Source organism: Parasteatoda tepidariorum, chromosome 11, assembly GCF_982258835.1.
Source record: "Parasteatoda tepidariorum strain Cologne lab strain chromosome 11, Ptep-v5.0, whole genome shotgun sequence".
NCBI classification, from domain to species: domain Eukaryota; kingdom Metazoa; phylum Arthropoda; class Arachnida; order Araneae; family Theridiidae; genus Parasteatoda; species Parasteatoda tepidariorum.
This window is the reverse complement of record NC_141765.1, coordinates 101,355,225-101,370,653: the sequence shown is the minus strand read 5'-3', so window position 1 is coordinate 101,370,653 and position 15,429 is coordinate 101,355,225. Positions and strand designations below refer to the sequence as shown.

The following is a 15,429-nucleotide window of genomic DNA, read 5'->3' as shown; positions in this document are numbered from 1 at the left end:
TTTATATTTGTCTTGCATATAGACAAGAATCGAGAAATATTCCAGCACCCTATTCACGCAAACACTAATCTAAATCTAAGCATCTATCTTCTCAATTAATTGTATACTTCATTGATATGTTGTAGTTATTTCTTTATTTAGAAAAAAAACTAGTTTCCTCCAATCTCTGCTTTATATTTAATTATTTTTGCTGAACTTTTTTTATCATTCTTACATATAGACAAGAATCGAGAAATATTCCAACACCCTATTCACGCAGTCACTAAGCTAAATCTAAGTATCTCTTTCTCAATTAATTGTATACTTCATTTATATGTTGTAGTTATTTCTTTATTTAGAGAGAAAACTGGTTTCCTCCAATCTTTGCTTCATATTTAATTATTTTCGCAGAACTTTTATATTTATCTTACATATAGACAAGAATCGAGAAATATTCCAACACCCTATATAAGCAGTCACTAATCTAAATCTAAGCCTCTATTTTCTCAATTAATTGTATACTTCTTTGATATGTTGAAGTTATTTCTTTATTTGGAGAGTTAGTTAGTTAGTTAGTTAATTAAGTATTATTGGCGCAAAAGCCATTTTTGGCCATACCGCACCTACAACTTGTTTTATAAGAAACATTCTGCTATAAGTTAAAGCTAAATTGATTTGTAAAAACCAATGTCCCTTAGAATATTAAAAATGTTATTGTGGGGTTTATCTCCAATTAATAAAGTCAATGTTGGATTAAAGCAACCAAAGTGGCGTTGTCTCTGTGTTTTAAATTCGTTACACTTTGTTAAAATATGTTTAATAGTGAGCTGTTCTCCACAATGAGAACATTCAGGTGCAGTTTCGTTTAATAAAAGATGTTTATGGGTTAATCGAGAGTGGCCAATGCGCAAGCGATTTAATATTACTTCCTGCTTTCGACTAATGTTTAGACTTTTATAAGATTTAATAGAAGGTTTAATGTCGTGCAATTTATTATTTATTTCATTTTCCCAATCATTTTGCCAGTGTAAATACTGTTCATTGTCAATTGCATTTTTGATATCTGTGTAGGTAAGGGGGTTGTTTGTTACATTGTTTGTTGACTTAGCCACTTTATCTGCTGCTTCATTACCCGAAATGCCAGCATGGCCTGGCACCCAACAGAAAATTATGGCATATTCTTTTAGGAGTAAATTGCTGTATTGGTTTAAAATATTATTTATAATAGAATGTGTATTCAGTTCTTTATTTTGTAAGGCAACTATAACACTTTTTGAATCTGAATATATTATCCATTTTTTCAACCTTTGAGAAGAAATAAATTGAAGAGCCAGATAAACCGCATGGCATTCAGATGTAAATACGGAGCATTTTGAATGTAATTTTTCAGATATTGTGGAGATAGGGGTAACAACAGCGCTTGCAACATGTTCAAGGCCTTTAGAGCCATCTGTAAAAATGGAATTAAAATTACTATATTGTTCTTGGTGTGAATTAAAAAGCTGTAAGTAAATGTCAGCAGCAGTTTGTGCTTTTGTCAGATTGTTAAAAATATCAATAGTTTGGAGAGAAATGACGTCCCAAGGAGGTCTTAATTCGCTCGCAGGTAAAATATTAAAGTCTTCTAGGTTTAGGTCAGATAAAAGCTTTCTTACTCTCAAACCAAAAGTCGGTATTGCAGAGGGTCTGTTACTAAATAATCTTTCATAAGATGGAGTTGTAACATTTGAAAACATGGAATGTATATGATGGCTTTTGACATGAAAATAGTATCTTAATGTTAACTTATTGCGTCGTTCAGCAAGAGTTGGTTCATGATATAAAACGTTTAGACTTTTTATGGGTGATGTGCGAAATGCTCCTGTTGCTATACGTATGCCGGAATTATGGATGGTGTCAAGATATTTAAGAACAGATTTTCTAGCTGATCCGTAGACAACGCAACCATAGTCGAGTTTAGATCGAATGATACACCTATAAATTTTGAGCATGGCATCTGTATCTGCACCCCAAGAGGTGTTTGTCAAAACTTTAAGTAGATTTAATTTCAGTCCACAGGTTTTTCTTAAGTGCTTAATATGAGATGCAAAAGTAAGTTTAGAGTCTAAGATCAAACCAAGAAATTTTGTTTCGCTTAAAACGGGAATGCGGAAGTTTTTGAGATACAGTTCAGGATCGGGGTGGAGCCCTCGTCGTCGACAGAAGTGTATACTTGTTGTCTTAGTTGTAGAAAAATTAAAACCATTTAACTCAGTCCATTGGGATAATTTATTAATAGCGAGCTGCAATTGTCTTTCGATAGTGTGCATATGAGATGCTTTACAGGAGATCCGCAGATCATCAACGAATAACCTGCCGTCCACTGTAGGTGGTAATGTAGTTAAAATATCGTTAATTTTTATAAGAAATAAGGTTACACTAATGACACTACCTTGAGGAACACCTTCTTCTTGATTAAAGGTGTCAGATAAAGTGTTATTCATTCTAACTTGAAATGTCCTGTCTGTTAAAAAGTTTTTAATAAAATAAAACAAATTTCCATTAATATCATAATTTAAAAGGTCCCTTAAAATACCATATCTCCACGTTCGATCGTACGCTTTCTCAATATCAAAAAATATTGTCACAAGATGTTGCCTTTTTAAAAATGCTTCACGTATATCAGTTTCTAAAAGCATTAGATTGTCAATAGTTGAATTACATTTGCGAAATCCGCTTTGTCTCTTAGATAATATGCAACGAGATTCCAATAAATATATTAACCTTGTGTTTATTATTCTCTCTAAAAGTTTGCAAAGACAACTAGTAAGAGCGATTGGTCGGTAATTAGTAGGATGAATAGGGTCCTTACCTGGTTTAGGAATGGCAACTATATATGATTTTCTCCATATTGATGGGAATTGTCTATTCAGCCAAACTCTATTAAACAGTTTTAAAATTATTTCCAAATGCGTATCAGAGAGATGTTTAAACATACTATTGTGAATTTTGTCGGGTCCTGGAGATGTTTCTTTACATTTATTAATAGCAGATTTTAATTCAGTTATTGTTAGAGGAGAATTGTAGTCATTATGAAGTTCAACAGAGGGTTTAAATACATTTTTCTCAGTTTGAGTTTTGTATTTTTGGAAAGTTTGAGAGTAATTTTCTGTACTAGAGGCTCGGGAAAAACTTTCAGCTAAAGTATTTGCTATTTCTTTAATCTCTGTTATTTTATTTCCATTTACTTCAAGATGCGTAATAGGTAAAGGGTTGAAGTGTCCAGATATTTTTTTTATTTTAGTCCAAATTTCTTTTGCTTTCGTATTGTTATTTATGGTACTTATATATTTAATCCAAGATTCTCTTTGGCTGTGCCTTCTAGTTTTCCTTGCAAGTGCACGGGATTTTTTGAACAGAATTAAATTTTCAACAGTTGGGTATCTACGGAATATTCTCCAGGCTCGTCTTTGTGCTTTATGTGTTTGTCTGCATTCTTCGTTCCACCATGGTTTTGGGTATTTAGGTAAATTATTTGAAGTACGTGGAATGGAATTTTCAGATGCGGATATTAGAGAATTTGTAATATGTTGTGCAGCTTCTTCAATATTACCATTATAAACGATTTCTTCGTCGAATGCTAGGGACTCTTGAAAAAGTGTCCAGTTTGCTAAGTGTGTTAGCAGTCTAGGGGAGTGCACTGTATTCGTATTTCCAGGTTTCAAAATATTGATGATTAGTGGAAAATGGTCGCTATGATAAAGGTCATTCCAAACAAAAAATTGTAATAAGGTATAAATGCATGGTGAACACAGTGTCAAATCAATGGAATGGAATGTACGAGATGGAAAGTGGAAATGTGTTTTTTCATCAGTATTTAGTATACAGAGTTGGTGGTCGTCTATTAATGTTTCTATTTGATTCCCGCGAGAATTTGTGTTATCACTTCCCCAAGTTATGCTATACCCATTTAGATCACCTGTGATTATAAACGGTTCTGGTAGTTCAGCTATTAGTTTGTTTAGATCTGATTGCAATATTGATTGGTTTGGTGGAAGGTACAGACTGCATATTGTGATGAGTTTTGATTGAAATGTAACTTGTGCTGCTACTGCTTGCAAGGTAGTTGTCAATAGAACAGGTGAAAATGGATAACTTTTTGAAATCAAGAGAGATACACCTCCGCATGCCTTATTTCCATCAATAAAATCTTTCCTTAGATGCGAATATCTTTGTACATTAGCTTTGTGGTTAGGTTTCAAAAATGTTTCCTGAAGTGCGAAACAAGCGGGATTATGTTTTTCAATTAAATTTTTGATATCTGGAAAATTAACATAAAACCCACGACAATTCCACGATATGAGTTTATCGGCCATTATTTTTTATTTTTAATGTTTTTGGGTTTCAGGTTTTCTGGAGTTTCCATCCCTTTTTCTATTTGCATTTGAGAGTTTTGAGAAGCATCTGAGCAATTCTCGTCGTCTGTAATCATCGTATCAGATGAAAGCTGATCCTGTTGGCTGTTTGGTTGTTTTTTCCGGTTTTTATTGAAACGATTTTGTCTGCTTTTAGATACATATTTAGGTTTACTTACCAATGGGGATTGAGTTAATTTTTTGTGAAGAACATTGACCATTTGCGGGGTTATTTTCAGGTATTGACTGTTTTTAATAGTATTTTGAGATAACTGATCAGAAGTTGATGGGGTTGAGACTTTGGATTGCTGAGAAAGCTGTACAGTTTTAGATTTTAACGTATTGGATGTCTGAGAAGGAGTTGTTGTCAGAGCTTTTGAACATTTGGGTGATATGGTAAGTTTTGTATTTCGAAGTTCAGATTCACTATTGTCAGTCTGTATACCTATGGATTTAGTTGTTTTTGAAGTTTTTACCACTGAAGCATAAGAAACATTAAGTCTAGGTTGTGAGCTTAAAAATTTACTTTTGGCTTCAAAATATGACAAGTTTTGCATTACTTTAATATTTAATATTTGTTTTTCCTGTTTCCATTTAGGACATTGGCGAGAATTTGCAGAGTGAGATTCGGAACAGTTAGTACATTTTTCTGGCTGATTACAGGTTTTAAAAGTGTGACCGGTTTCGCTGCAGTGAGAACAAGTCTCTTTTCCTCTACAATTGTTGGTGGAATGTCCGAACTTTTGACATTTAAAGCATCGGAGGGGATTGGGAATGTAAGGGCGAACTTTACAGTTTCGGTACCCTGCCTTAATATCATCAGGTAGTATAGAAGTGTTGAATGTTAAGATTATGTGTTGAGTGGTAATTATATCTGGACCTTTTTTTATGGTTATATGCCGTGCATCTATAACTCCTTGACTGGAGAGACCTTCGATTATTTCAGAAATTGGGAGTGATTGTAATGTCTTATCAGAAATGACTCCTTTGGATATATTTAGAGTGTTGTGGGGGATTACTGTGATTTTAACGTTTCCGAGTTGAGTTAATTTCAAAAGTGAAGCAGTTTGTTTGTTTGAATTTGTTTCGATTAATAAATCTCCGGATGGCATCTGTTTGACATTTTTAGGATTACCAATGTTTGTTTCCAGTGATTTTTGAACTAAAAATGGTGACATAGATGATAGTTTCCTTTCTGTAGAGCTTAGTATCAAAAATTTTGCTGTAGTTGGGTCATAATTTAAGCATTTAGCACGATTGAAGCTGGGTGAGGAGTTTGTTCCGCTTTTGTTTCGGTGTGCAGAACTGAACACCATCTCTTCATTTTCAGCCATAGAAAAAATAATCAACTTCCGCTATCAACTGCACCACCCACCACGGAGTCCAACTTAGGGGATGCAAGTAACAAAAAGAAATGCATTACTTAACACCAGTGCTGGTCAATAGCTATACGCCCGAGAGTCACCCCTGAAGCAGCCTCCACCCTTAACGAGGTGCCCAGTAAGTGACCCCGGGCTTGACCCTAGCCAACAGATGAAGTTTGTGACTAGCCGATTGATGCATACGGGCCACTATGCACCTCCCGTTTACCTGAAGCAGGGGCCAAAGCAGTGTGTTGGGGTACCAAGATGCCCCTCAACTACCAGGATCCCCTTTTCCAGGGACACGGGTCTCCACGCACGGCGAACACGCGGGTGGTTTTCTTCCCATCAGAGTTCGATATAAAACCGAAACAAAGACGAAACGCCCTTTACCAGTCAACTTGGCAACCACGACAAGAATGAAAATTTAATAAATAACTATAATACGAACGAAGAAGTGAAACACAATTAATAAATATACATTTATATATATAAACGCAACAAAATAATGCATTATCAAAAGTATAAAAACTTATAAATATTTGCTCACTAGGTCAATGTAATAAATAATGAAAGTCAGAAACTCAAAACAGGACCGTCGCAAGAGAGAAATAGAAAAATGCTCAGGTCCAGCTCGGGGCCCCGGGTGCGCCGTGCCCGTCACACAAGAGTGTGCCCCTGGGGGTCATATAGACAAGAATCGAGAAATATTCCAACACCCTATTCACGCAGTCACTAAACTAAATCTAAGTATCTATTTTCGCAATTAATTGTATACTTCATTGATATGTTGTAGTTATTGCTTTATTTAGAGAGAAAACTAGTTTCCTCCAATCTTTGCTTCATATTTAATTATTTCCTCAGAACTTTTATATTTGTCTTGCATATAGACAAGAATCGAGAAATATTCCAGCACCCTATTCACGCAGTCACTAAACTAAATCTAATAATTGTATATTTCATTGATATGTTGTAGTTATTTCTTTATTTAGAGAGAAAACTTGTTTCTTCCAATCTTTGATTCATATTTAATCATTTCCTCAGAACTTTTATATTTGTCTTGCATATAGACAAGAATCGAGAAATATTCCAGCACCCTATTCACGCAAACACTAATCTAAATCTAAGCATCTATCTTCTCAATTAATTGTTTACTTCATTGATATGTTGTAGTTATTTCTTTATTTGGAGAGAAAACTAGTTTCCTCCAATCTTTGCTTCATATTTAATTATTTCCGCAGAACTTTTATATTTATCTTACATATAGACAAGAATCGAGAAATATTCCAACACCCTATTCACGCTGTCACTAATCTGAATCTAACTATCTATTTTCTCAATTAATTGTATACTTCTTTGATATGTTGAAGTTATTTCTTTATTTGGAGAGAAAACTAGTTTCCTCCAATCTTTGCTTCATATTTAATTATTACCGCAGAACTTTTATATTTTTCTTGCATATAGACAAGAATGGAGAAGTATTCCAACACCCTATTCCCGCAGTCACTAATCTAAATCTAAGTATCTATTTTCGCAATTAATTGTATGCTTCATTAACATGTTGTAGTTATTTCTTTATTTAGAGAGAAAACTAGTTTCCTCCAATCTTTGCTTGATATTTAATTATTTCCGCAGAACTTTTATATTTATCTTACATATAGACAAGAATCGAGAAATATTCCAACACCCTATTCTCGCAGTCACTAATCTAAATCTAAGCATCTATTTTCTCAATTAATTGTTTACTTCATTGATATGTTGTAGTTATTTCTTTATTTAGAGAGAAAACTAGTTTCCTCCAATCTTTGCTTGATATTTAATTATTTCCGCAGAACTTTTATATTTATCTTACATATAGACAAGAATCGAGAAATATTCCAACACCCTATTCACGCTGTCACTAATCTAAATCTAAGCATCTATTTTCTCAATTAATTGTATGCTTCTTTGATATGTTGTAGTTATTTCTTTATTTAGAGAGAAAACTAGTTTCCTCCAATCTCTGCTTTATATTTAATTATTTTCGCTGAACTTTTATATTTATCTTACATATAGACAAGAATCGATAAATATTCCAACACCCTATTCACGCAGTCACTAAACTAAATCTAATAATTGTATATTTCATTGATATGTTGTAGTTATTTCATTATTTTGAGAGAAAACTAGTTTCCTCCAATCTTTTCTTGATATTTAATTATTTCCGCAGAATTTTTATATTTATCTTACATATAGACAAGAATCGAGAAATATTCCAACACCCTATTCACGCTGTCACTAATCTGAATCTAACTATCTATTTTCTCAATTAATTGTATACTTCTTTGATATGTTGAAGTTATTTCTTTATTTGGAGAGAAAACAAGTTTCCTCCAATCTTTGCTTCATATTTAATTATTACCGCAGAACTTTTATATTTGTCTTGCATATAGACAAGAATGGAGAAGTATTCCAACACCCTATTCCCGCAGTCACTAATCTAAATCTAAGTATCTATTTTCGCAATTAATTGTATGCTTCATTAACATGTTGTAGTTATTTCTTTATTTAGAGAGAAAACTAGTTTCCTCCAATCTTTGATTCATATTTAATCATTTCCTCAGAACTTTTATATTTGTCTTGCATATAGACAAGAATCGAGAAATATTCCAGCACCCTATTCACGCAAACACTAATCTAAATCTAAGCATCTATCTTCTCAATTAATTGTTTACTTCATTGATATGTTGTAGTTATTTCTTTATTTAGAGAGAAAACTAGTTTCCTCCAATCTTTGCTTCATATTTTATTATTTCCGCAGAACTTTTTTATCATTCTTACATATAGAGAAGAATCGAGAAATATTCCAACACCCTATTCACGCAGTCATTAATCTAAATCTAAGCATCTATTTTCTCAATTAATTGTATGCTTCTTTGATATGTTGTAGTTATTTCTTTATTTAGAGAGAAAACTAGTTTCCTGCAATCTTTGCTTGATATTTAATTATTTCCGCAGAACTTTTATATTTATCTTACATATAGACAAGAATCGAGAAATATTCCAACACCCTATTCACGCAGTCACTAAACTAAATCTAATAATTGTATATTTCATTGATATGTTGTAGTTATTTCTTTATTTAGAGAGAAAACTAGTTTCCTCCAATCTTTGCTTCATATTTAATTATTTCCGCAGAACTTTTATATTTATCTTACATATAGACAAGAATAGAGAAATATTCCAACACCCTATTCTCGCAGTCACTAATCTAAATCTAAGCATCTATTTTCTCAATTAATTGCAAGCTTCTTTGATATGTTGTAGTTATTTCTTTATTTAGAGAGAAAACTAGTTTCCTCCAATCTTTGCTTCATATTTAATTATTTCCGCAGAACTTTTATATTTATCTTACATATAGACAAGAATCGAGAAATATTCCAACACCCTATTCACGCAGTCACTAAACTAAATCTAATAATTGTATATTTCATTGATATGTTGTAGTTATTTCTTTATTTAGAGAGAAAACTAGTTTCTTCCAATCTTTGCTTCATATTTAATCATTTCCTCAGAACTTTTATATTTGTCTTGCATATAGACAAGAATCGAGAAATATTCCAGCACCCTATTCACGCAAACACTAAACTAAATCTAAGTAGTATCTATTTTCTCAATTAATTGTATACTTCATTAACATGTTGTAGTTATTTCTTTATTTAGAGAGAAAACTAGTGTCCTCCAATCTTTGCTTCATATTTAATTATTTCCCCAGAACTTTTATAGTTGTCTTGCATATAGACAAGAATCGAGAAATATTCCAACACCCTATTCACGCAGTCATTAATCTAAATCTAAGCATCTATTTTCTCAATTAATTGTAAGCTTCTTTGATATGTTGTAGTTATTTCTTTATTTAGAGAGAAAACTAGTTTCCTGCAATCTTTGCTTGATATTTAATTATTTCCGCAGAACTTTTATATTTATCTTACATATAGACAAGAATCGAAAAATATTCCAACACCCTATTCACGCAGTCACTAAACTAAATCTAATAATTGTATATTTCATTGATATGTTGTAGTTATTTCTTTATTTTGAGAGAAAACTAGTTTCCTCCAATCTTTGATTGATATTTAATTATTTCCCCAGAACTTTTATATTTATCTTCCATATAGACAAGAATCGAGAAATATTCCAGCACCCTATTCACGCAGTCATTAATCTAAATCTAAGCATCTATTTTCTCAATTAATTGTATGCTTCTTTGATATGTTGTAGTTATTTCTTTATTTGGAGAGAAAACTAGTTTACTCCAATCTTTGCTTCATATTTAATTATTACCGCAGAACTTTTGTATTTGTCTTGCATATAGACAAGAATCGAGAAGTATTCCAACACCCTATTCCCGCAGTCACTAATCTAAATCTAAGTATCTATTTTCTCAATTAATTGTATACTTCATTGATATGTTCTAGTTATTTCTTTATTTAGAGAGAAAACTAGTTTCCTCCAATCTTTTCTTCATATTTAACTATTTCCGCAGCACTTTTATATATAGACAAGAATCGAGAAATATTCCAACACCCTATTCACGCAGTCACTAAACTAAATCTAATAATTGTATATTTCATTGATATTTTGTAGTTATTTCTTTATTTAGAGAGAAAACTCGTTTCTTCCAATCTTTGCTTCATATTTAATCATTTCCTCAGAACTTTTATATTTGTCTTGCATATAGACAAGAATCGAGAAATATTCCAGCACCCTATTCACGCAAACACTAATCTAAATCTAAGCATCTATCTTCTCAATTAATTGTTTACTTCATTGATATGTTGTAGTTATTTCTTTATTTAGAGAGAAAACTAGTTTCCTCCAATCTTTGCTTCATATTTAATTATTTCCGCAGAACTTTTATATTTGTCTTGCATATAGACAAGAATCGAGAAATATTCCAACACCCTATTTAAGCAGTCACTAAGCTAAATCTAAGTATCTCTTTCTCAATTAATTGTATACTTCATTGATATGTAGTTATTTCTTTATTTAGAGAGAAAACTAGTTTCCTGCAATCTTTGCTTGATATTTAATTATTTCCGCAGAACTTTTATATTTATCTCACATATAGACAAGAATCGAAAAATATTCCAACACCCTATTCACGCAGTCACTAAACTAAATCTAATAATTGTATATTTCATTGATATGTTGTAGTTATTTCTTTATTTTGAGAGAAAACTAGTTTCCTCCAATCTTTGCTTGATATTTAATTATTTCCGCAGAACTTTTATATTTATCTTACATATAGACAAGAATCGAGAAATATTCCAACTCCCTATTCACGCAGTCACTAATCTAAATCTAATCATCTATCTTCTCAATTAATTGTTTACTTCATTAATATGTTGCAGTTATTTCTTTATTTAGAGAGAAAACTAGTTTCCTCCAATCTTTGCTTCATATTTTATTATTTCCGCAGAACTTTTTTATCATTCTTACATATAGACAAGAATAGAGAAATATTCCAACACCCTATTCTCGCAGTCACTAATCTAAATCTAAGCATCTATTTTCTCAATTAATTGTAAGCTTCTTTGATATGTTGTAGTTATTTCTTTATTTAGAGAGAAAACTAGTTTCCTCCAATCTTTGCTTCATATTTAATTATTTCCCCAGAACTTTTATATTTATCTTACATATAGACAAGAATCGAGAAATATTCCAACACCCTATTCACGCAGTCACTAAACTAAATCTAATAATTGTATATTTCATTGATATGTTGTAGTTATTTCTTTATTTAGAGAGAAAACTAGTTTCTTCCAATCTTTGCTTCATATTTAATCATTTCCTCAGAACTTTTATATTTGTCTTGCATATAGACAAGAATCGAGAAATATTCCTGCACCCTATTCACGCAAACACTAAACTAAATCTAAGTAGTATCTATTTTCTCAATTAATTGTATACTTCATTAACATGTTGTAGTTATTTCTTTATTTAGAGAGAAAACTAGTTTCCTCCAATCTTTGCTTCATATTTAATTATTTCCGCAGAACTTTTATATTTATCTTCCATATAGACAAGAATCGAGAAATATTCCAACACCCTATTCACGCAGTCACTAAACTAAATCTAATAATTGTTTATTCCATTGATATGTTGTAGTTTTTTCTTTATTTAGAGAGAAAACTAGTTTCTTCCAATCTTTGATTCATATTTAATCATTTCCTCAGAACTTTTATATTTGTCTTGCATATAGACAAGAATCGAGAAATATTCCAGCACCCTATTCACGCAGTCACTAAACTAAATCTAATAATTGTATATTTCATTGATATGTTGTAGTTATTTCTTTATTTAGAGAGAAAACTAGTTTCTTCCAATCTTTGCTTCATATTTAATCATTTCCTCAGAACTTTTATATTTGTCTTGCATATAGACAAGAATCGAGAAATATTCCAGCACCCTATTCACGCAAACACTAAACTAAATCTAAGTAGTATCTATTTTCTCAATTAATTGTATACTTCATTAACATGTTGTAGTTATTTCTTTATTTAGAGAGAAAACTAGTGTACTCCAATCTTTGCTTCATATTTAATTATTTCCCCAGAACTTTTATAGTTGTCTTGCATATAGACAAGAATCGAGAAATATTCCAACACCCTATTCACGCAGTCATTAATCTAAATCTAAGCATCTATTTTCTCAATTAATTGTAAGCTTCTTTGATATGTTGTAGTTATTTCTTTATTTAGAGAGAAAACTAGTTTCCTCCAATCTTTGCTTCATATTTAATTATTTCCGCAGAACTTTTATGTTTATCTTACATATAGACAAGAATCGAGAAATATTCCAAAACCCTATTCACGCAGTCACTAAACTAAATCTAATAATTGTATATTTCATTGATATGCTGTAGTTATTTCTTTATTTAGAGTGAAAACTAGTTTCTTCCAATCTTTGCTTCATATTTAATCATTTCCTCAGAACTTTTATATTTGTCTTGCATATAGACAAGAATCGAGAAATATTCCAGCACCCTATTCACGCAGTCACTAAGCTAAATCTAAGTATCTCTTTCTCAATTAATTGTATACTTCATTGATATGTTGTAGTTATTTCTTTATTTAGAGAGAAAACTAGTTTCCTGCAATCTTTGCTTGATATTTAATTATTTCCGCAGAACTTTTATATTTATCTTACATATAGACAAGAATCGAAAAATGTTCCAACACCCTATTCAAGCAGTCACTAAACTAAATCTAATAATTGTATATTTCATTGATATGTTGTAGTTATTTCTTTATTTTGAGAGAAAACTAGTTTCCTCCAATCTTTGCTTGATATTTAATTATTTCCGCAGAACTTTTATATTTATCTTACATATAGACAAGAATCGAGAAATATTCCAACTCCCTATTCACGCAGTCACTAATCTAAATCTAAGCATCTATTTTCTCAATTAATTGTATGCTTCTTTGATATTTTGTAGTTATTTCTTTATTTAGAGAGAAAACTAGTTTCCTCCAGTCTTTGCTTCATATTTAATTATTTCCGCAGAACTTTTATATTTGTCTTGCATATAGACAAGAATCGAGAAGTATTCCAGCACCCTATTCACGCAAACACTAAACTAAATCTAAGTAGTATCTATTTTCTCAATTAATTGTATACTTCATTAACATGTTGTAGTTATTGCTTTATTTAGAGAGAAAACTAGTTTCCTCCAATCTTTGCTTCATATTTAATTATTTCCCCAGAACTTTTATAGTTGTCTTGCATATAGACAAGAATCGAGAAATATTCCAACACCCTATTCACGCAGTCATTAATCTAAATCTAAGCATCTATTTTCTCAATTAATTGTATGCTTCTTTGATATGTTGTAGTTATTTCTTTATTTAGAGAGAAAACTAGTTTCCTCCAATCTTTGCTTCATATTTAATTATTTCCGCAGAACTTTTATATTTATCTTACATATAGACAAGAATCGAGAAATATTCCAACCCCCTATTCACGCAGTCACTAATCTAAATCTAAGTATCTATTTTCTCAATTAATTGTATACTTCATTAACATGTTGTAGTTATTTCTTTATTTAGAGAGAAAACTAGTTTCCTCCAATCTTTGCTTCATATTTAATTATTTCCCCAGAACTTTTATATTTATCTTCCATATAGACAAGAATCTAGAAATATTCCAACACCCTATTCACGCAGTCACTAATCTAAATCTAAGCATCTATTTTCTCAATTAATTGAATGCCTCTTTGATATTTTGTAGTTATTTCTTTATTTAGAGAGAAAACTAGTTTCCTCCAATCTTTGCTTCATATTTAATTATTTCCGCAGAACTTTTATATTTATCTTACATATAGACAAGAATAGAGAAATATTCCAACACCCTATTCTCGCAGTCACTAATCTAAATCTAAGTATCTATTTTCTCAATTAATTGTATACTTCATTAACATGTTGTAGTTATTTCTTTATTTAGAGAGAAAACTAGTTTCCTCCAATCTTTGCTTCATATTTAATTATTTCCCCAGAACTTTTATATTTATCTTACATATAGACAAGAATAGAGAAATATTCCAACACCCTATTCTCGCAGTCACTAATCTAAATCTAAGCATCTATTTTCTCAATTAATTGTAAGCTTCTTTGATATGTTGTAGTTATTTCTTTATTTAGAGAGAAAACTAGTTTCCTCCAATCTTTGCTTCATATTTAATTATTTCCGCAGAACTTTTATATTTATCTTACATATAGACAAGAATCGAGAAATATTCCAACACCCTATTCACGCAGTCACTAAACTAAATCTAATAATTGTATATTTCATTGATATGTTGTAGTTATTTCTTTATTTAGAGAGAAAACTAGTTTCTTCCAATCTTTGCTTCATATTTAATCATTTCCTCAGAACTTTTATATTTGTCTTGCATATAGACAAGAATCGAGAAATATTCCAGCACCCTATTCACGCAAACACTAAACTAAATCTAAGTAGTATCTATTTTCTCAATTAATTGTATACTTCATTAACATGTTGTAGTTATTTCTTTATTTAGAGAGAAAACTAGTGTCCTCCAATCTTTGCTTCATATTTAATTATTTCCCCAGAACTTTTATAGTTGTCTTGCATATAGACAAGAATCGAGAAATATTCCAACACCCTATTCACGCAGTCATTAATCTAAATCTAAGCATCTATTTTCTCAATTAATTGTAAGCTTCTTTGATATGTTGTAGTTATTTCTTTATTTAGAGAGAAAACTAGTTTCCTCCAATCTTTGCTTCATATTTAATTATTTCCGCAGAACTTTTATGTTTATCTTACATATAGACAAGAATCGAGAAATATTCCAAGACCCTATTCACGCAGTCACTAAACTGAATCTAATAATTGTATATTTCATTGATATGCTGTAGTTATTTCTTTATTTAGAGTGAAAACTAGTTTCTTCCAATCTTTGCTTCATATTTAATCATTTCCTCAGAACTTTTATATTTGTCTTGCATATAGATAAGAATCGAGAAATATTCCAGCACCCTATTCACGCAGTCACTAAGCTAAATCTAAGTATCTCTTTCTCAATTAATTGTATACTTCATTGATATGTTGTAGTTATTTCTTTATTTAGAGAGAAAACTAGTTTCGTGCAATCTTTGCTTGATATCTAATTATTTCCGCAGAACTTTTAT

At 31.1% G+C, this 15,429-nt stretch overlaps 1 protein-coding gene across 1 annotated transcript; it reads right to left on the bottom strand.

The window, feature by feature from the left end:
* Nucleotides 1-644: 644 nt before the first annotated feature.
* Nucleotides 645-4,334, bottom strand: LOC147802051 (uncharacterized). Its single transcript, XM_087154563.1, has 2 exons — nucleotides 2,957-4,334; nucleotides 645-2,482 (listed from the first exon to the last, which is right to left on the bottom strand). The coding sequence occupies exons 1-2, from the start codon at nucleotides 4,332-4,334 to the stop codon at nucleotides 645-647; spliced, it is 3,216 nt and encodes a 1,071-aa protein (XP_087010689.1).
* Nucleotides 4,335-15,429: the final 11,095 nt, after the last annotated feature.

What these genes read in the sequence shown, in the direction of transcription:
- LOC147802051 (XM_087154563.1), bottom strand. Translation starts at nt 4,334, where the DNA reads ATGGCCGATAAACTCATATCGTGGAATTGTCGTGGGTTTTATGTTAAT. An exon ending in ACCCGACAAAATTCACAATA is followed by an intron (nt 2,483 to 2,956) that starts GTATGTTTAAAC and finishes ACTTTTTAACAG; the next exon opens with ACAGGACATTTCAAGTTAGA.